Raw genomic sequence first — 21,066 nt, forward strand, 5'->3', positions numbered from 1 at the left:
TGTGTGTATTTATATATACATAATAAATATACACCGTACACACATATAGTATGTAAACACTTTTATTTTGAACAAACTTTTATTTTGAATGCCATAATCGTGATTAATCATTTTGCAGCCCTAATTACTTGGATAAAGAATTGAAATGAATCAAGTTGAAATTCTTGCAACACGACTAATTAACATTTATTTGATATCTGAAATAAGATCTCTATGCAAACCAGTGCTAAACTAGTCTTGTTTCATTGGTTATTCTTACTATGAAGTAGTTAATATACTAACAGATACAAGCTTAGAGACAAGAACAGCTATACGTAGTGTATATATACACACACACACACACACACACACACACACACACACACAAACTATAGCAGGTTTGATTTTGTTTTTGGAGCCCCAGCTCTAAATATAGACTGAAAACTAAATATAACTGATTTGACAGGTCTGAGCACATCCAGATCTAATGTTGACCACATAAACACAAAGCCAGCCATCAAAAACCACATCGCTTAATTTAAGATCAATCGCTAGCGTTTATCTAACGTGTCTAGTGTATATCTAAGTGATCCTGAAGTGAAAAGGTGAGGTTTTAATGGGTATAATCAAAGAGACTCACAGATAACACGCTAATGCGTAAAGGGGCCTCCAGCAGGCACGCCATCATTCACTCAGCGGAACATTCACAGCGGCACTTTCCACATAAACACAGCTCAATCAGCGGAGTATTTACAGCAGCACTTTCTTCACAAGCTTGATAAAGCAGAACATGCAGAGCAGCACTTTCCACGCGTTATTAGCGTATATTTGTTTTTTAATAAATTATTTTAAATAATGTAAAATTGACGCAATGTATAATTTAAATAATAACAACTAGTTCTCATTACTCACCTATTAATTATTATATATTACTTATTTTTAAATTAAATAATTGAGAAAAAAGAGATGCATCCTCATTTGAGCCGTATTCAAATCTTTCTTACAGCGGACATTTGTGCACCAAAAAAAACTCATATTTTTTCCCATTAATTAATTTCAAATATGGGTACTTGAAATAGAAATGAAATAAAAAATCCCTCGATGCAGCAGTCTCTTTTAACTGATTGAAGAAATCGTTTGTTTATTGATCATAAGTAATTCGATTGGTCCTCCCCGAATATCGCTGAGAAAAGTAACATGCGCCACGTGACAACGCGTATCGCAACTGGCTGCACTTTCTTTGCTTCTTCTTCATTATTTGCAAAATTCATTACAACAACAGCAACAAAAAGTACTGGTATGAATATGAATAACAATACAAAGAAAAGAAAAAGCAAAAACATTTAACAGTAGAACATCTGGAGTATTACATAGAAATAATTTTGCATTGCTGTATACATTATATACATTCCATAGACTGTTAACGTGCATACCGAATGCTGATCAGTCTTTAAATCAAAGCTTGCATTATTTTTATTATAAAAATGAAGAACGTATATAAATGAAGGAAAGTGTGGATGAAGAATAAAAATGCATTTAATGCACTGGTCACATGACCGTTCTGCGCATGTGCAGAGTAGCATGTGAGTTCAGGGAGGCAAAAGCGGCTGCTGGAAGAATTATGTCTAATATGTAACAAGGTTGATCATCTGTGCGATGGGTAACGCGATTTGTCGTCTTTGAGCGTAAGGCTGTGGATTAGAGATATAAGGATGAAGGTGGCAGTAGAAGGCTGTTGTCATGGAGAGCTGGATAAGATCTATGAGAGCATCAGTTACCTGGAGAATAAAGAAGGTGTGAAGGTGGATCTGCTGCTGTGCTGCGGAGACTTCCAGGCTGTCAGAAATGAAGGAGACATGAAGTGCATGGCGGTGCCTGCCAAGTACAGACACATGCAAACTTTCTACAAGTACGTTAAGCAAACACCCGGTATTATTCAGTAGATCGATGTTTCATTAAACAATGAGAGTAATTTACTGTACTACAGAGACATAATATACTCAGTGATTGCATATTTATTTGTGTATTATTTAAAGTCAGTGGATAAAGCACATTTCGTTTTTCAAATATGTTTGAGTGAATGTTCAGTAAACATTACGTTGGTATTGGTCGACCATCGTTTCTCATGTCATGTACATCGGTTTTTCCAAGGTACTACTCTGGTGAGAAAAGGGCTCCTGTCCTGACGATTTTCATTGGCGGAAACCATGAGGCGTCAAACCATCTGCAGGAGTTTCCATACGGAGGCTGGGTGGCCCCCAACATCTATTACCTGGGTGAGATCTTTGGCTCATACTAACAAATGCAAACATTTATTACTTTAATATGTAGTAAGATTAATAAGTGTAGTACTAAATTTGTGTTTCAGTGTTGTATGCTCAGACTTTTATGGTTTTCTTAATAGCACTTTACTTAAATAGCGGTTCTCAATGGATTTGATGTTCCTCATTCCTCAGGTTATGCTGGCATTGTTCGCTTTAAAGGTGTACGGATTGGCGGTGTTTCAGGAATATTTAAATCCCACGATTACAAGAAAGGTGAGTTTGAACAATTTCAAATCGGTTGTTATAAGACCCAAAAATGACATTTCCGAACTTTATGCAATTTCAGGACACTTTGAGTTCCCACCATACAGCCCAGAATCTTTGCGCAGCGTGTACCATATAAGGAACATTGATGTCTTCAAACTTAAACAGGTAAATCTTTAAGTGACATCCTTAAATCCAGTAATTTTATATTTTAAAAAATCTATTTTAAATGCATCAAGAGAAAAAAGTGATCAAAATATAATTTACAGTTTAATTCATAAAAAGATGGAAATAATATTTAGCTATCCATGTATAATCTATCCATGGTATAATCTATAATGCTATCCTCCTCTAGATCAAGATGCCCATAGACATCTTCATGACGCACGACTGGCCACGAGGCATTTATCACTACGGCAACACAAACCAGCTTATCCGCCAGAAGAAGTTCCTCAGACAGGAAGTGGAGAGCGGTACCTTGGGCAGCCCTGCTGCTGCAGAGCTTCTAGACCACATGCAGCCCACCTACTGGTTTTCAGCTCACTTGCACGTGAAGTTTGCTGCACTGATGCAGCACGAGGTGGGTCTTTGTGGGTATATATAAAAATTGAGAGATATAAACCTATATATCATCACAATCTCCAGAGTTTATTATTCATTATAAAGTAAATCACAACAGGCTATTTATCATAACAGGCTAAGAATAATGCTGCCCCAAAGATCACCAAGTTTCTCTCACTTGACAAGTGTCTTCCACATAGAGACTTTCTTCAGGTAATTATTCTGCTGTTTCATCAACAAAACGTGTTTCAAGCTCTTCCAGTAGTATCCACTTTGTCCAAATATTGTAAGACCCAAGTAGTAGATCTAGTCTTTGTGAGTGAATGAATGTTTTGATTTTGCAGATTTTGGAGGTAGCAGACCGACCGGGCTCCTCTGTGCACCTTGAGTATGATCCAGAATGGCTGGCCATCTTGAAAGCGACAGACAGCCTTCAGAAACCATCCTGCAATTTCTGGAACCCCCCACAAGACAATGGACTACATACCCGGTACAGACTGTTACAATGACTACATTTTCATGCACATCATTTTACAATTACTTCTTAAAAGAGAGAGTTCACCCAAAAATGAAAATTCTGTCATTAATTACTCACCCTCATGTCCTTCCAAACCCGTAAGACCTTTGTTCATCTTCGGAACACAAATTAAGATCTTTCTGATGAAATCTAAGAGCTTTCTGACCCTCCATAGACAGCAAGGGAACTACCACATTCAAGGCCTGGAAAGGTAGTAAGGACATTGTTAAAATAGTCCATGTGACATCAGTGGTTCATCTGTAATTTTATGAACCTACAAGAATACTTTTTGTGTGCAAAGAAAACAAAAATAACGACTTTGTTTAACGATTTTCCGGCTCAGTCTTTCCTCATTCATGAGAGTACCACACGGTACTCTTGTGAATGGCGGCAGACTGACCCGGAAGAGAAGAAATCATTGAACAAAGTCGTTATTTTTGTTTTCTTTTCATAAAATCAAAATTAACCACTGATGGACATGGACTATTTTAACAATGTCCCTACTATGTTTCTGGGCCTTGAACGTGGTAGTTCCCTTGCTGTCTATGGAGGGTCAGAAAGCTCTTGGATTTCATCAAAAAATATCTTAATTTGTGTTTCAAAGATAAACAAAGGTCTTGCGGATTTGGAACGACATGAAGGTGAGTAATTAATAGGGCTGGGTATCGATTCAGATGTCCCGATTCAATTCGATTTCGATTAGATGGCAGAAGCTGAAAACATCCACGCTTTAGTATGCGTGTAGTAAACAAAGTGCGCCGCGCCATCCGCCATTCATTCATTGCGGAAACCATGGCGCCTTATGCGTGATATCAAATGCTTCCGCAGATTTATAGTATTACTATAGCATTTCACCTGAGCATTGCGAATCATGCGTATGGCCATGATAAGCACTGATTTGAAATATAAATATTTCATGACATTATAAAAGTTTTTACTGCTAATTTTGATCAATTAAATGCATGTTGCTGAATAGTTTTTTTCCTTAAAAAAAATTATGCTGCAACTTTTGAACAGTAGTGTAATATCAGAATTATTATGGAAATAATAAATTGAGAAATTGGCTTCAAATTCTATTCAATTAATCTGAAAATTGTGCACATAAATGTAGTCAATATCTTGCACACATCCTGTTCCTCTGCTTCTTTCAGGTGGGATTTCAGTGCATCAGAAGAAGCTATGATGGAGGTCGTGAGTGATTTGAGCGGTGACCTTTGCATCCCTGAAAATTTCAGCCTGACGGTACCCGCTTATGACCCCAGCCGCCCTCAACCCAATGCCCACCCGTTCTACTCCACCAACCCCCAAACCACAGAGCTGTGTGCCACTCTCGGCCTGACAGACATCTACATCCTGGCTGGGCAGAGTGGGCAGGCTTACGGAGAGGAGGGCGCCACAGGTGCGACTGAAGAAGAGGAGGACGAGGACAGCACAGGGAGCGTAGACGAACCCAGTGAGTACCCCACTGACACCTCCGGCCTCTCCAGCTCCTATAATCCTGATGAAATCACCATTGAGGATGAATGGGAGGAGGAAGAGGATGAGGGAGTAGAATGTGCCGAGGGGAAAGGGACAGACGCAGTGGTTCCAGAAGGACAGGTAGGGAGCCAGGACAGCGATAGAGACAGCAGTCCCCAGCGAGAGATGGCTAATAGACTGATCTTACCGCCCCCGTGTTCCGCACCAGAATCAGAGGATCCACTACGATCCTTGCGGCCGCTTTCTCTTCCCCCTCCTTCTCTTCCCCCTCCTTCAGCATCCCTCTCTCAGGGCAGCTCGGAAGAGGAGGGAGGCCTTACACCAGCCAGGGTCCCCAAACGCACCAGCGGGGAGACGACACAGGGGCCAGCAAGTCACACAGGCGGCACACCTCAAATCAAACGGAGAAACCAGAGTATCTACACAGCAGTAGAAGATGAAGAGAATGAGGGCTAGATAAATGCAATTATAGTTTTTGATCAGCAAATTACTACCAAGTATGATCTGCCAGATAGTTTGAGTCTGAAGAGTTGAATGGGTTACTATACTGATTTAATCTGCTTGGTAACTATTGTTTTTAAAGAACAGGGTTTGTTTTATGTGTGAGGAATTAAAGAAAAACTGTTTTCAAAAATGTCACATTTTTTGGGGCATTTTCATGTGTATAAAGTAACACCACAACCATGAATTTTTATCTTGCATTTGTCATTTATTTTCCTTTGTGATGAGTTTTAATGATCTGTTTCTTTCTATTTTTTAGCCAAATATATCACATCACACTCCTTAGTTTATTCTGTCTGGACTGTTATTTTATTAGCTTTGTGGTGATTGACTTGGCTTTACCATTCTATTGTAAATACATCAAGTCTAAATAATATATGATCCTGATGTCTTTTTTGTATATTCCATCTCAGTCTGGGGCCGCTCCAGGCATGGGCAGGGGTGGGCTGAGCCCACCCAAATGACTGTCTTGCCCACCCCATCAGAATCATATAAAGATTGCGTTATTTTTTTGTGCAGTGATTAAAACCAATCTAAAGTGGACTGTGTTTTGAGAAGTATAAGATATATATATGGAGACTGCCCCACTTGCCCACCCAATCAGAATCATATAAAGATTGCGTTATTTTTTTGTGCAGTGATTAAAACCAATCTAAAGTGGACTGTGTTTTGAGAAGTATAAGATATATATATGGAGACTGCCCCAACAATCATAAAATAACACCAGAAAATTGCAGCGTTTTTCTTTTATTAGCTGAATGCAAAGCGCGCTGAATTCGCGCGGCTTCAGTCTGTTGCAGAAAAGCAGAGGCTGACAGCGAGCGAAAACAGGCAGAAATATTTGTGCGCTATCACGGGGAGTTTGCGAGTTACAAGGAGTTTAATACATGAATATGTATATATCATAGCCTATCACTGAAATTACCTGAGCAGCTGAATTAATGTCCTATAAAAACCCGCTCATTCAATAACGTGCGTTCATTGCATGGACGGGGCAAGATAAGCGTTTAAATGCATGTAGGCTAAACAGTTCAGTTGAAAGCTTACCCCTTTTGACTCGCTGTTGATGCTGAATGTAAGAATGAAAACTGAAAGTAAACAACACTGAAATAAGAGCTTGTGCGATGAAAGGTGTGTTCGTCGTTACTATAGCAACAGTCGGCTTGACTAATATCCAGTGAAGCAAACTATTCGACTTTTTTTTTGTGAAATTCCACCGTTTTGAATTGAAAGCAGGTGTGTCATTTATGTGATTCATGTAATTCATAATTATTGTGACGACAATAGCATTGTTCTGTTTTGCGTTTTCAACATGAGGAATACAACTACAATTGAATGGGTGCATATTTTAAAATAACAAATATTATTTGCAATTCAGATTGATTACTTTAAAAAAAAAATCTTATTCTTGTTCTTTTGTCTTCTTTGAATTTATTCCACTAAATCCATTTAAATCCTTTATTTAGTTAGTTCCTTTATCATTACCATAGTGGTCTGGTCTTTATATTCTCTTCAAAACAATGGTCCCCCCAATGTTCTAGACATGACATTTAAATTTACATTTGTGACCCTGGAGCACAAAACCAGTCTTAAGTCACTGGGGTATATTTGTAGCAACAGCCAAAAATACATTGTATGGGTCAAAATTATAGATTTTTCTTTTATGCCAAAAATCTTTAGGATATTAAGTAAAGATCATGTTCCATGAAGATATTTTGTAAATGTCCTACCGTAAATATATCAAAACTTAATTTTTGATTAGTAATATGCATTGCTAAGAACTTCATTTGGACAACTTTAAAGGCGATTTTCTCAATATTTTGATTTTTTTGCGCCCTCAGATTCCAGATTTTCAAATAGTTGTATCCAGTGGTGGAAAGAGTACTGAGAAAATATACTCAAGTAAAAGTACCATTACCTTCCAAAAAATGTAGTGTGAGTAGAGTAAAAGTACTTGTCCAAAAAACGACTTGAGTAAGAGTAAAAGAGTAGCCTATTTAAAAGTACTCATGAGTACTGAGTAGCGAGTGTTTAATTACTGTAACGTGAGTATTTGTAATTCGTTACTTCACACCCCTGGTTCTATCTCGACCAAATATTGCCCTATCCTAACAAACCATACATCAATGGAAAGCTTATTTATTCAGCTTCCAGATGATGTATACATCTCAATTTTGAAAAATTGACACTTAAGACTGGTTTTGTGGTCCAGGGTCACATTTAGTCATTTAGCAGGTGCTTTTATCCAAAGCGGCTTACAGTAGGGCTGTCATATAGGCCTAGTGACCAGTGCAGAAACAATGAAACTATTTAATTAAAGAAAAAAAAAGTGTTGTTGTGAAAATGCATGATATTCTACACTTTTTTTCCAGTGTACATATAATATAGTTAATATATTTAAAGTAGCAATATCTACAGTATATTAGATATATACTGCCAGATATATACCCCCCCCCAAACGACACGAAAAAAAAAAGCCCACCCAGGATAGCTGCCAGCCCACCCTTCTATAGCTGTCAAGAACCGGGCCTGTCTCAGTCTTTCATAAACAGGCAATAACTTGCTTTCCTTTCTAACTTGCAACTTTCCTTTTTGGCTAACCAGTGTCACTGAGATGTTGGCATCATGCTGGTTAATTTTGTCAAAAAGCAAATATTTTTGCCATTGTGGTTTGAATAATTGCAGAAAATGAGCTCTGTGACCAGCAAAAGTTTATGATACTTAGACATTCATAAAGATAATCTTCATTTGTGAAATGTTATTCGTTTGTGAAAACAACACATATTTATATGAATTTTGAAACATAAATGCAATTCCTAGAAGTAAAAAGCTAATGTTAGGCAATAAACAGACTAAAAATTAAATCTTTATCTACATATATTTGTGTTTGAAAGAGTGTGAGAGTAAACACAAGGCTGTAGAAGTGGACATCAAGACATTAAGAAATCATGTGTAGGATATTACTGATGTATTTTATGTCATAGAATAAAATGTGAAAATATATTGCGCTTGTGTTAACCACAAACTTTATTTAAGGCATTTAACTAAAGCCCATTAACTTCTGAACAATGGATTAGGAAGTGCAAAAATGCTCACTCGTTTCTGGGTTTTCCTGCAGCACTCTATATTAGAGATTAAATTTCCCTATTCCGATCTCAAACCATTCCAGTCATGCCCTGCTCCACACAAATCTCGAGTTCTCCCATTTCCAGTTCAAAATAACCAATGGAATGCTGCTGTAGTCTCAGCCATCTTTAAAATGACGTCAAATGACACTTCTTAATGACTTTTCAAGTTGGATGGTTGACCTCGAGTGCCATTCCGGTTATATTCAAACAGGAGGAGGGGGAATTCCAAAGTTCTGTATGTAGAATGCAGCACAACACACCTAGAGAGCTATCTATTAGCATTTAGCACCAGGAGCATTTGAGAAACCTGTTTGGTCATTATGTTTGCGATATCATTTGGTGCTGCTAGTGGCATTTAGTCTAGATGCTTTAAGGGTAAATATTACAGTGACATGTCACATGGGTGCAGCTGGACAACTGTTGAATGCTATTTCCTCATTAATGACAGTTAGCAGAGGTTTAGCTCAAGGCTAGTCAAAAAGCCACATTTCATTCATAGCAGAACAGCACAGCTTTATTTAACATTTCAGTTCACAGAGGTGTTAACAGGAGATCAGATCTATTCCACAAAAAAGGTGGACCTGAAGACACATGACAAATGACTTCTAGCTGTGTGACACCATATCATGATACCTAATTCATTCCCTAAATGATCATAAAAATGTATTGGTAACCCATTAAATTACTGACTAAAATCAATTTTAAATAAAACTAATTTTTATACACATCAACAAACAGCATCCATAAAACAAAACTTCAGAAATGACTGTTACTAACACGCTCAACTAATTATTCTTACAGGTTATTGCCTGTACACTTCGGGCCAACGTCTCGAAAACGCTAATTTTCAGCAGTCTGACGACCTCAAACAAGCCCAAAACAAAGAACACGGAAAAAACGAAGTAGGCACTTGTTTTTTTCCACTTTTTCAGGGGCTTTGCGGACCAACAATTCCCGTGCTGCTATTTGCCGTCGCTACGTATCGCACAACATTGGTTGCTAAATCATTCATGTTGTTGATTTGTGGGCGCTTGAATATTTTAGTTGATTTTTAATAACACATACTGAGACATTGGCCTGATATTGCATGACTTCCTTTTCCAGACGAATCAATGTGCGTTATTCTGCGATTACTTGTAAAGCGAAATGGTTTACGATCAGTCATCTGGTTGCTGCCAATATGCTGTAAATGATTTGTTGATTGTTTCTCAAACAGTAGTTTACACAAAGCAACCAGAACGTAGAGAAGACATCGTAGAGCTTGCTGTTGTTTCGTTAACTTCCAACACTGAACTTCAAGGTCAATGTGGTCAGGAGAAGGAAATGGGATCGGGAAGACAACATTGATGTTCTTCAATACTTTTTGGGTATAAGATGAATGACGAGTTACGTAAGGGAGACCAGTTCAAATAAAGGTAATAAATAAAGCTGGAGGCTGAAAAAACAAGCTCAGGGTGAAAGAAAAACTTCTGCTTCAGTGTTCCTTTTGTAGTTTAAAAATTTAGTAGATGTGGCTGGCTCATGGTTGAACAATTGCAAGGGTTAGTTTAGGTTAAGGTGCTGACGTCCTTCCAGTGTTAGAGTTGGGATCAGAATGGGAGAGCTCAGAGCATATGGATACTCTTACGGATGCTTGAAGACTTCTAGCTGTTTTAAGGGGGCATTATGGACCATCTCGGTTCATTCCAGGACTGAGAACAGGATTTGTCGATGAAATAATTCTTCTGTGTTCCTGTATCTCTTATCTCTTTGGGTGACACCCTGCTGCTTGCATAATGAAAATGAACACAGGCTGAAATGATTGTTGACTTAAAAATAATACAGAATCCATATTTACTGCCAGATATGACAGAGTCCATCTTCCGTTTGCTTTTGGCCCTGCCCATCAGAAGTCTTCCTTGAAAAATCTCTTTATGGCATCACTGAGGGATTTTCCCTCAGTCTCTTTCTGTTATTCATCTCTCTTTCTATTTCTTTCCGTATCCATCTTAGGAGGTGAAAGGGCGAAGGGTGGGATTTTTGGAAAAAGGAGAAGGTGTCGGTGGTCTCCCGTGATGGAGTGCTGACAGGCCTTTAGTTCCCACAGCAGCTTCGAGTGGACTGTGCATCTGGGTCCTGCAGGTTTACCCCCCTGTGTCGGGCAGCATGCGTGGGGTTTTGGGTGTCTGTTTTTGGCATCTTTTTTGCTATTGATAAATAAAAATAAAAGAGTTGAATGAAAAACCAAGAGCCTGAACACTGTTCATAATGTTAATCTTTTGTTTAAATTTGGCATGAAATGAAATTCACTCTATTTTCTAAATAATGTTATTAATTTTATTGTGAATAGTTAATCCATGCATTTTTTTTTTTTTTTTACTTTTAATTTTTAATCAAAATGTCAAAAACTTGATAAGCCAGTAAAACAGAATTCTCTTTGGTGACATATGCCAGACACCTTCAATCATTCGTTTAAACCCTGACCTTTTCTTACAATCAACTGAAGGTTGTGTTCAGATCTGCCTCCATCTAATCAACAACCGATTGAAAGAAACACTTTTTTTGATAGTCTGTTTCACTCGGATGTATGTCACAATTGAAAAGATCAGATCTCGCTACATTGTTTCATCACAACTTCACAGGTAAAGAATAATGCAACATAATTAAGAAATTACTAACAATCTGGAAAATCTGGTACTGGGACAGTATGCCATGTGAATTTTTAATTCTACCCATAAACCAAATACTAACAATAGTTTGTAGCCCCTTACAAGCACTTACCCAAGTAATCATAGTTTTTCTTAAAATACAATAGTAACTATTCTTATTAAAACATTTTTTTTAATATAAATTACTTATTTTAAAAAAATCAAGGTCTGTCACAATGATGACAGTTGTAGATAATATAGCTTCAGTGTAGTACCAATAACCTGTACAGAGTACACTAGTAAGAAGACGGCTTTAACACTCACCAATGGCCAGGAACAACTCGTTTACATTCATTGCAGTCTTGGCAGAGGTTTCCATGAAAAGCAAGCCTGTGTCTTCTGCATATGTCTGGGCTTCCTGTACATACATGTAAAATTATTGTCTTGGTTACTGCACACAAGACATTAGAGAATAGTCAACAGTTTGGGCTGAAATATATTATAATAATTATAATATAAAATGTACCACCATTAACACAACTATATATATATACACACACAAATATGCTTTTATTCAGCAAAGATGCTTTAAATTGTTCAAAAGTGACAGTACAGACATTTGTAATGTTACAAAGGATTTCGATTTCACATAAATGCGTTTTTTTTTTTTAGAACTTTCTATTCATCAAAATATCCTGAATAAATGTATCACGGTTCTCACAAAACATTGATAATAGTAAGCACTTATATAAGCAATTTCCTGCGCATTAAATCGGCATATTAGAATGATTTCTGAAGGAACGTGACACTGAAGACTGAAGTAATGGCTGTTGAAAATTCAGCTTTGCTATCACTAGAATAATTACATTATAAAATATATTAAAACAGAAAACAGTTATTTTAAATAGTATAATATTTTACAATATTACTGTTTTACTGTATTTTTGATCAAATAAATGCTTTCTTCATGTGCATGAGAGGCTTTTTTCAAAACAATTAAAATTCTTACCGACCACAAACTTTTGAATGGTACTCCATTGACACTGAAACTTTTTTATTCTGTTCTGTGTGCGTTGAAATAAAAACAGCAGCACACTACACACGCAACAATCCCAGAGGTATTTATAAATCAAACAACAATGTGATTCTTTTTGCCCCTTTAATGTCAGGAAAGAACCTAACACCTCCCATGTCTTGAAATATGATAAAAAAGGATATGACCTCATACTCCACGAGTCTCTTGTCCGCTAGGTCAGCCTTGTTTCCTGCGAGAGCAATGACGATGTTGGGACTGGCCTGCCGCTGTAGCTCTTTCACCCAAGCCTTCGCTCGCTCAAATGTTTCCTACAAACACATGGCTAAAGACTAAGCAACAAATCTACTGTTTTACCAAATAAAACTTTATATCCTTTGTATGAAGAGTGTACCATTGTAAACTTACAGGCTTGGTGATGTCAAAAACTACAATAGCCGCCTGGGCTCCACGGTAGTACATGGGGGCCAAGCTGTGGTAGCGCTCCTGTCCAGCCGTGTCCCAGATCTCAAACTTCACTGTAGTGTCATCCAGACAAACAGACTGTGCCAAGAACGCAGCTGATGGTGGACAACAGACAAAAAGTTTCAAAGATTAATAATATGATGTGTCTTGATATTGACATATAAATGCAGCAAGGCTAAAGTGTAAACAACATATTTAAGCTAATGAACAATTTACTTGGCAGTAGAATTATTTATTCTGATTACTATTATTAATGTAATTTTTAAAATAATTGTAATTTATTGGAATTACTTATTCATTGAACATCTGTGTCTTTTATCATACTGCTGTTGCTGCAGTTTTATTAAAGCAATAAGCCACTCAAGGCTGTGTTTTAATGTGACTTTACCTTCGGTTCATGCCTAAAAATACCCCTTAACCATGGTAAAATCACTGCAATTCATGATCTCAAGTGCTTTATTGCTTTAGCAAGAACTTCAGTCTGATATTAGTGTTGCAGTAAGTCCATTTGTACGGTATCTGTCTGATTCTAATTTATGGGAGCCAAAGCCTATAACAATGTTTGCAAATACTAGTGTGAACATTATACTCAGAGATAATGAACCTGATTTTGTCATCATACTCACATGTGATGACATCTACTGCTATGACTAAGTATAAGATCAGTTAACACAAGGTTATAGATGGCTATAAAGAATCCACAAGTGTGTTCTCAGCACTGCTAACTGTATTGCTCACACCCGATGAGACTGTGAATTTACAAAGTCCTCCCTGGTATTCGTCCTGCTCTTGAAGTGTTTATTTGCAAAGCAGGGGTAATGGGCAAAATTCTAGGTGTGCAACTGTTTTTTTTTTTTCAAACCAGTGTTCCTGTGGCACAATTGGTTGTGCATGGTAAAATAATCTACAAAATTATGTACAATACCATTCAAAACTTTGGGGTCAGTAATATTTGTAATGTTTTTGAAAGAAATCTCTTTTACTTACCAAGGCTGCATTTATTTGCACAAAAAAATTAAAGCAAAAACAGTAGTATTGTTAAATATTATGACAATGTGTTATTTTAGCAGCCATTACTCCAGTCTTTAGTGTCACATGATCTTTCAGAACTCAAGAAACATTTATTATTATCAATGCTGGAGATACATTTTTAAGGATTCTTTGATGAATAGAAAGTACAAAAGAACAGCATTTATGCGTCTATGCTGAATAAAAGTATTAATTTATTTCAAAAACTAAATCTTACTGACCTCAATCTTTAGAACGGTACTGTATGTAGGAATGTAAATGCAATAAACCAACCAAAAACCTAAATATCAATACCCATTACCCATCTTTATGAACTCAATTCAAATTCATCACCTATGCCTCACCTCCAATGGTGGTCTCCTGAAACTCATCAAACTGGCCCTTAACAAAACGCAGCACCAGGCTGGACTTGCCGACAGCCATGTCTCCCAGCAGCACCAATTTGAACTGGCAGATCTTGGTCTGCGGTAGGCTTCCATTGGCCCTGCCGGTCCCGCGAGTGCTCATGATGTAGGAAGGGTGGACGTCCTCCCTGACAGCGTCTCTAAAAGCAGCAACTCAACAAGTTTTTTTTTTTTTTTAGTACTGGAGACTTCTTTTAAAGTTGTGTGGACAGCTGTCAGACTGTGATGCTAAAAAATCAACAACAATAAGAGTAGAATGTAAGTGGAACGGGTAAAGGAAGAGGAAGTAACTTACAACTAAAACATTCTGGTAAAGGAGAGTTACCTTACTGAAAATGACTGTTTTTGCCATTACAAGTAATTCAAAACATACTGAGACATCTCTTTTTTTTTAAATATCTTCTTTTATGTTCCACAGAAGACAGCTAGTCATGAGGGTGAGTAAATTATGCCAAATGTTTCATTTCTGGGTTACTATTTTGGCTATAGCAAAACAAAACAAAAAAATAATAATAATAATAATAAGCAAAATTGGTGGACAGAAGTGAGAATACAGTTGACTTCAGTTTCTCCTTCCATACACAGCCAAATTATAACTTTCAAGTTAGCAGTCAGAACCACAGATGCTCTATGTAGTGAATCAGTTCTCATCAGAAATAGGGAAGCTGGTGCGTAAAGCAACACAACAACATTTCTGAGGTAAGACCGCATTGCTAAACATCCTCATGACCGTTTAAATCTGTGTGTCTGTCATAAAATGTCATGAATAATATTTCTGGTTCAACAGCTTAAAAATGTTTCAAGAAAACAAGGTGGCAAGTATCTAACCTCAAGTGAACTTCAAGTTTGATTTATTGGGCATAGCATGAAAAAAATCAACTCTTATCTCAGCATCTCAGTGAAAATATCTGTTTACTGAAAGTACAGCCCCCTCATACATTCCAAATCCACCATTTCTCCAAAAGAATGAATTTTATTGTTGCAAATTCCTCCTGTAATGGATGTCGACATAAACAATGATCAATAAACTAGATGTTTTGCAGGTGGAAAACCACCAGGTTTGTGAAACTGTCACCTCTTTGTGGTTTCTCAGTCGTGTGCTGTTCTGCTCTCCGAGTTTGCATGGGTTTGCAAATATTTATATCTATATTATAATATAATATATATTATAATATTTAAGTACATGGTCGAAGTCGGCTGGCCATCTCATCCAGCAATATAAAGGCATTAAATAAAGTGTTAGTAAAATAACAATGTGCACTTTATATGTAACAACTTTGTTGACCTGATTGTATATGTACAGTTATGTTGGCAATGTTGTTGTAATGAATTGCATTTACACATATTATTTGACATTTACATTGTAAAATTAAGAGTTACCATGATTTGCACTCACATTTGATCACATAGTAAAATTATAGGGTGGCCACTGCATGATGCAGCATTTGTCCATTTGAATGTTGTGTTTCATCTAAAATATATTCATAACCTGCCTATTAGACCAGTTTTACACAACATCTTTAATCCAGAATTCTTACCAGTATGTCATCTGTATACTGCATGTAATTTAATGCATAAGTCCAACAAATAGGTGTAAGTCTAATAATCAGGTGTATGTCTGTTGATCTGATTAACCAATATAATAATCATGTGAAAGTCTATAGATCTGAATAATAACTCTAATAGTCAAGTATGTCTATTGATTTGAATAATAACTGCAATAATCCGGTGAATGTATTTCTGATTAATAACTTTAATAATCAAGCATACCTCTACTGATGTGATTTATCACTCTTATAACCAAGTGTATGTCCATCGATCTGATTAACAACTTAAAATATCAGGCGAATGTTTATCGATTTGATTAATCACTCTAAAAATCAGGCGAAAATCTATTGATCTGAATAATAACTCCAATCATCAGGTGTATGTCAACTGATCTGAATAATAAATCTAGTAATAAGGTGCATGTCTTTTGGTCCTGATTAATAAATCTGATAATCAGGAGAAGGCTATGTCGACTCATCTGACAAATAACTCTAATAATCAAGTATACGTCTACTGAACTAATGCATAACTGTAATAATCCGGTGGGTGTGTGTGTGTGTGTGTGTGTACGTGATCTAATCCATAACTCTGACAGTCAGGTGAGTGTATCTGATATGATGCATTAGAGGCGCAGCATAGACTCTGATCATTAACGTGACTCGTCTCGATCCAGGCGAAACGGGCCGAGCGGTGCCATGAACACCAATTTCTAAAATAATCACACCTCTTTTACATACATAGAGTCACATAAAACTACCAGCATTAGTGATATTTACCTGTTGTTGCTAGTCGCGGCTGTTTTGGTGGTGGCTGTTCGGTTGTTGATCTGGGTATCGGTCTGCGAGCACTTCCTGCACATCTTCTTCTTCTTCTTCTTGTTAGTTTTATGGCGGATTGCAACCATGACTTATCAGGTGCATACCGCCACCTACTGTATCGGAGTATGCAGCATGGATTATATCTCACTGAATGCACTTTACATTATAAAAAAAAAATATATATATATATATATATATATTTTATAAATAAATATTATAGCACTACTATCTAAATCCTATAATATACCCCTGTATCCTTCAGATATTCCACAACAGCATCCTGTGCATCTTTAACCCCTTCTCCTGTTGTTCCCAAAACACCCTCAAGGTTCCATTTCCTTCCTGTCTGACTTATCTTTTGGTTTAATCTAATCCTCTCTTCCCTATACTTCCTACAATGTAACAATATATGTTCTGCATTTTCTGTGATTTTACATTCCATACATTCATCTGATTTACTTTTACCTAACAAAAACAATGTTTTATTTAACCCTGTGTGGTCAAACCTCAGCCTGGTTAGAAATGACTCCTCCCTTCTGTTCCTTCCATTCACACCCTGTGCGTTGATACATTTCTGTATACTATAATTTGATTACAATCCACCGTCTCTTCCAACGCAAAGTTCAGTCATTCAGTCCACGCTCCCAAAAGGCGACGCTGACTCCCGGACCGTCCTGCACATCGCGCATGCGCAGTGAGCCATACAAGTCAAAGCATTGTTTTCATTACGAATTTGTATAAATAGTAATATATTGGCAGTCTTAATATAAGGTTGATATCGTTTCTCTTTTGGAAGGACTAAGCTTAAAATTTCACACACTACTGCCTTATATAGCTCTTATTTAGGTCTGTGTATAGTTTATTTGAAAGAATATAAAATATTTTGAAAAATAGAATTAAAACTAGCTTACATTTACTAAAACACAAATAAGACAATTAAATAAATTAAATATTAGACTAAATTGACTAACTTTTATTTTGAAATCGGGAGCACTTCTAACCTATGCTTCTAACAGGAGGCTGTCTTTGTTCCGAACGAATAATTCAAGATTTATAAATAACACCAACTATTATGTGATCATCGTGATTGTCATTCCTGCTAGCAAAAATGCTGTTTTTTTGTATGCATTTTGTCAAGACATCAATCAATTCAACATATGACCATCACAGGACTTTTGTGTTGAAATACGGTCGGACTGCATCTGTGTTACGTCACGTTGTGACGCAGACATGGCAACCGCTCACGAACAGTTGTGCTGTTTTAGCGTTGTTTGTTTTCTTAGTGGTGATATTTCTTTAGAGATCTTACATGTTGATTAGGCTTGAACTAGTTTATTATTTTAAGGTGACGGTTTGATGGTTGTGTGGGCCTCTAATAATGGTGAAGTGAATGAAAGGATGAAAATAATTAAGTTTTGAGCGGCGCAGCAGTGCGCGCATCAGTGTGGACAGCATCGCAAAGCAGTTCAGTTTAAATACATATGTTGTATATGTTTATTATATATTAACCCATTAAGCAATGGTGACCACCTTTTGAAGCCCTAAAACTTTCAATGATCAGGTAAGTTAAGGAGAAAAGAGGCGAGTCCGTAGTTTTGGAAAAGATGTTGCTAAACTTGTTGCTCATAACGTCGGCTGACTGATCCACATCTTGCTTACATCGAAAGTTTGATTTCATTGTTATTAGTAATATAAATATTTTGCAAAACCACGTTTTCTGTGTTTGGATACTTGAATTGGCGTAACGGAAGCCATTTCTTTTCCATTGTATACAAAAACATTTTGGATTGATGTAGAACATTTAATTAAGAAAATTAACGTTGTTTTACAGCGGAGTGGATTTGACATAATGATAAACTTCAAAGACTGTTGAATTAATAAAGATAAAGCATGTATTATGCTGTTGTTAATGGTAATGTTTCCCATTCATAAAATGAAATATTATGACTTAAAACCAAATTAAACAAGTATATATCCTCCTGACTACCAGGAAAAAAACAGTTTTGTGAATTTAGTATTTTGTCATGTCATTTATTTTGTATTTTGTCAGTATTTTTGTCACATTGTTTAGAGCATAAGAAAATTTTTGAAAAATACAATTTTTGAAAAATGATATTTTATTCATATGTTATGCCATGTCCTCTGTAGAGGACATCGGGACTTTAAAAAGTCCTGTTATTTTTTTTTTAATAAAAAGACATGAATAGACACGAAAAGGCAAAAAGAGTGTGATTTTTGTTTTAACCAGAAATCCATTTAAAAAAATGTATACCAAACTTTATATAAAGATGATTCTCAACTATGTTATGAAAGATATTTTGAAAAAACATTTTTCTTTATGCAAAATGTGTGTAAAATGGCCATAAACGAGTTTTCCCATTAAGTCTAATTTGCATATTAATGTGTTTTTGGGGCAACATAGAATGAACAAATAAGTGCAATAATGGGAGTAATAATTAGCAAGATTTTCATAATAATATCTAATATTTAATAGGAATATTGATATATAATTTTTTCTCCCAAAATGTGTAATAAACATGCTTTAAGTCCTGGTGTCCTCTACAGTGGACATGTATGAAATTGATGTACTTTTTCATAACAGAAGGTCATATTTTGATTTGAAACCCCATAACATTTTCCTGAGATTCTCAGTCAGTTTTTCAATTAGTCAGATTTAAATGATAATTACAAAATATTATCATATTTCCATTAGGGTGTTACATTTGATCACTAAATTAATGTCAGCCATTTTTAAAGACCAAGGAGAGGGAGTGGTCGTGGTGAAACATCCAATCATTTGGTATCTCTGAAAAGCCCTGAATGTGCTCTGTACAGGACATCCAGATTGGTAAAACTGTGATATGTAACGTCTCAGAGAAATCGCTAAAACATAATGTCCTCTACAGTGGTCAAAACTCCATAGCTGGTAGTCAGGAGGATATGCTGGAATGATGTGGTTGTCATGGAAATATTGCAAGTTAATTTTAACAAGGCCATCAAGTGGTTCCTTTGGAAATTGCCTGACTTTTACCTCATACATATAACTCAGATTGGTTAGATATGATAAAATTCTTACCTTGACTTTCTGGATGTATTGTAAACTCTATCCAGTCTTTCTATTGTTACTATTTTCACTTATGGACGTACACAGCCATGTTATTGGTGAATTGATACTTTCTCCCTGACTCAGCTCACTGGTTTGAACAAATCTTTTTTCTTCAGTAGAAATGGACAAATACACAGCATGTGTATGGCCACGTCTGGAACCCTTCCTGATCGGGGTGCTTCCTGCCACACCCCCAAGCAAATTGAGCATGCATTATCTGCGCAAGATGGCTTGTTATGTTCGGACCCGGGATGGCTGCTTCCCCAGGCTTGGTTGGCACATGTGGCGACACATTGCTTGTGGCAAACTGCAGCTGGCAGAGGAGCTTGCCTGGCTGTATTTTGAAACTTTTGATCTGTTGATGCCTCGTTCTGCAGAGCAGAGATTAGAGTGGGCAGAAGCTCTGTCGCAATGCCACACTCCTAAGGAACTCGACAGGCAGCGTTGTAAGGTAAGAGAAAAATGGTGTAGTGCTGTTAGAAAGTATGATTGCCATTCTGCTGTACTAATCATTTTCTCTCTCTTCTTTTAGCTGTCAGTGGACACTCTGCAATTTCTACTCTTCCTGTATCTACAGCAACTGAACCGAATCTCTCTCCGCACGTCACTGATTGGGGAAGAGTGGCCAAGTCCCAGATCACGATCTCCCTCTTCCTCCTCTGAGAGAGACACCAAAATAAGCTCCCAAAATAAGGTGTGTGGGTGAATTTTATGAAAACATGAGTCATGTCTTCATATATTTTATATAGTTTGGGGTCAGTTAGAATTTTTTTTTTTTATAAATTAATACTTGTATTCAGCAAGGATGAATTAAATTGATCAAAAGTGACAGTAAAGACTTTCATTTGGTTATAAAATCTCTATATTTCAAATAAATGCTGTTCCTTTAAAGCCTAGTTGAGCATAAAAGACAAAAACCTTAAAAATCTTTTGAACAGTTTTATGTGTATGTACAAATAGTTAATAATTATATATAACAGGAATATATTTGTTTGTTTTTATTTTATTTAATGAATGAAATTGAAATTTGGTATCCTGAAAATAATGTAAAATAATTGAAATATTAAAAATCTTTTAAAAATGGTTTAATTTTCCTTATGCAAAATATAAGCTCTTATTTTTTTAAATTTGGGGTGAAATCCTCAGACATCATCAGATTTTATCTGTCCTCTGAATTAGAGATGCACTGATTGCAATTTTATTGGCCGATTCCGATTTTTTGGAAGTGTGACCTGCCAATACCGATTTTTGCAGATTCCAATTTTCTTTCTAAGAAATATAATTGACAGCATATACAAACAAAAATCTATGCAAATTTCAATGAAAAAATTATTTTCATAATA

At 36.4% G+C, this 21,066-nt stretch overlaps 4 protein-coding genes across 5 annotated transcripts in view; 2 read left to right on the plus strand and 2 right to left on the minus strand.

The window, feature by feature from the left end:
* LOC107663904 (armadillo repeat-containing protein 8) overlaps positions 1–702 on the minus strand; it is a 26,197-nt gene extending 25,495 nt beyond the window's left edge. Inside the window, exon 1 of the mRNA XM_016454307.1 lies at positions 620–702. Within this exon, the coding sequence (XP_016309793.1) occupies positions 620–667 (48 nt within the window). The 5' untranslated portion in view covers positions 668–702. The remainder of the gene's footprint in view (positions 1–619) is intronic.
* An 824-nt stretch (positions 703–1,526) lies between these two features.
* Positions 1,527–5,848, plus strand: LOC107663903 (lariat debranching enzyme-like). The gene is made up of 8 exons (XM_016454305.1): positions 1,527–1,888; positions 2,131–2,255; positions 2,436–2,516; positions 2,590–2,675; positions 2,863–3,087; positions 3,204–3,281; positions 3,413–3,558; positions 4,737–5,848. Exons 1-8 carry the CDS (start codon positions 1,692–1,694, stop codon positions 5,518–5,520), a joined length of 1,722 nt encoding a protein of 573 aa, XP_016309791.1. The 5' UTR covers positions 1,527–1,691; the 3' UTR covers positions 5,521–5,848.
* Positions 5,849–9,342: 3,494 nt separating this feature from the next.
* On the minus strand, positions 9,343–16,789 carry LOC107663895 (ras-related protein Rab-5B-like). Its single transcript, XM_016454295.1, has 6 exons — positions 16,576–16,789; positions 14,192–14,479; positions 12,762–12,913; positions 12,542–12,664; positions 11,645–11,738; positions 9,343–10,879 (listed from the first exon to the last, which is right to left on the minus strand). Exons 2-6 carry the CDS (start codon positions 14,352–14,354, stop codon positions 10,767–10,769), a joined length of 645 nt encoding a protein of 214 aa, XP_016309781.1. The 5' UTR covers positions 14,355–14,479; positions 16,576–16,789; the 3' UTR covers positions 9,343–10,766.
* A 1,038-nt stretch (positions 16,790–17,827) lies between these two features.
* Positions 17,828–21,066, plus strand: part of LOC107663868 (TBCC domain-containing protein 1) — an 8,888-nt gene continuing 5,649 nt past the window's right edge. Inside the window, exons 1-3 of one of the 2 annotated variants that reach the window (XM_016454240.1) lie at positions 17,828–18,178; positions 19,840–20,174; positions 20,256–20,417. In XM_016454240.1, the coding sequence (XP_016309726.1) occupies positions 19,845–20,174; positions 20,256–20,417 (492 nt within the window). In that variant the 5' untranslated portion in view covers positions 17,828–18,178; positions 19,840–19,844. The remainder of the gene's footprint in view (positions 18,179–19,839; positions 20,175–20,255; positions 20,418–21,066) is intronic. The other variant, XM_016454238.1, reaches the window with a different exon arrangement.

Source organism: Sinocyclocheilus anshuiensis, unplaced genomic scaffold (assembly GCF_001515605.1).
Source record: "Sinocyclocheilus anshuiensis isolate Anshui unplaced genomic scaffold, SAMN03320099.WGS_v1.1 scaffold976, whole genome shotgun sequence".
Lineage (NCBI taxonomy): Eukaryota > Metazoa > Chordata > Actinopteri > Cypriniformes > Cyprinidae > Sinocyclocheilus > Sinocyclocheilus anshuiensis.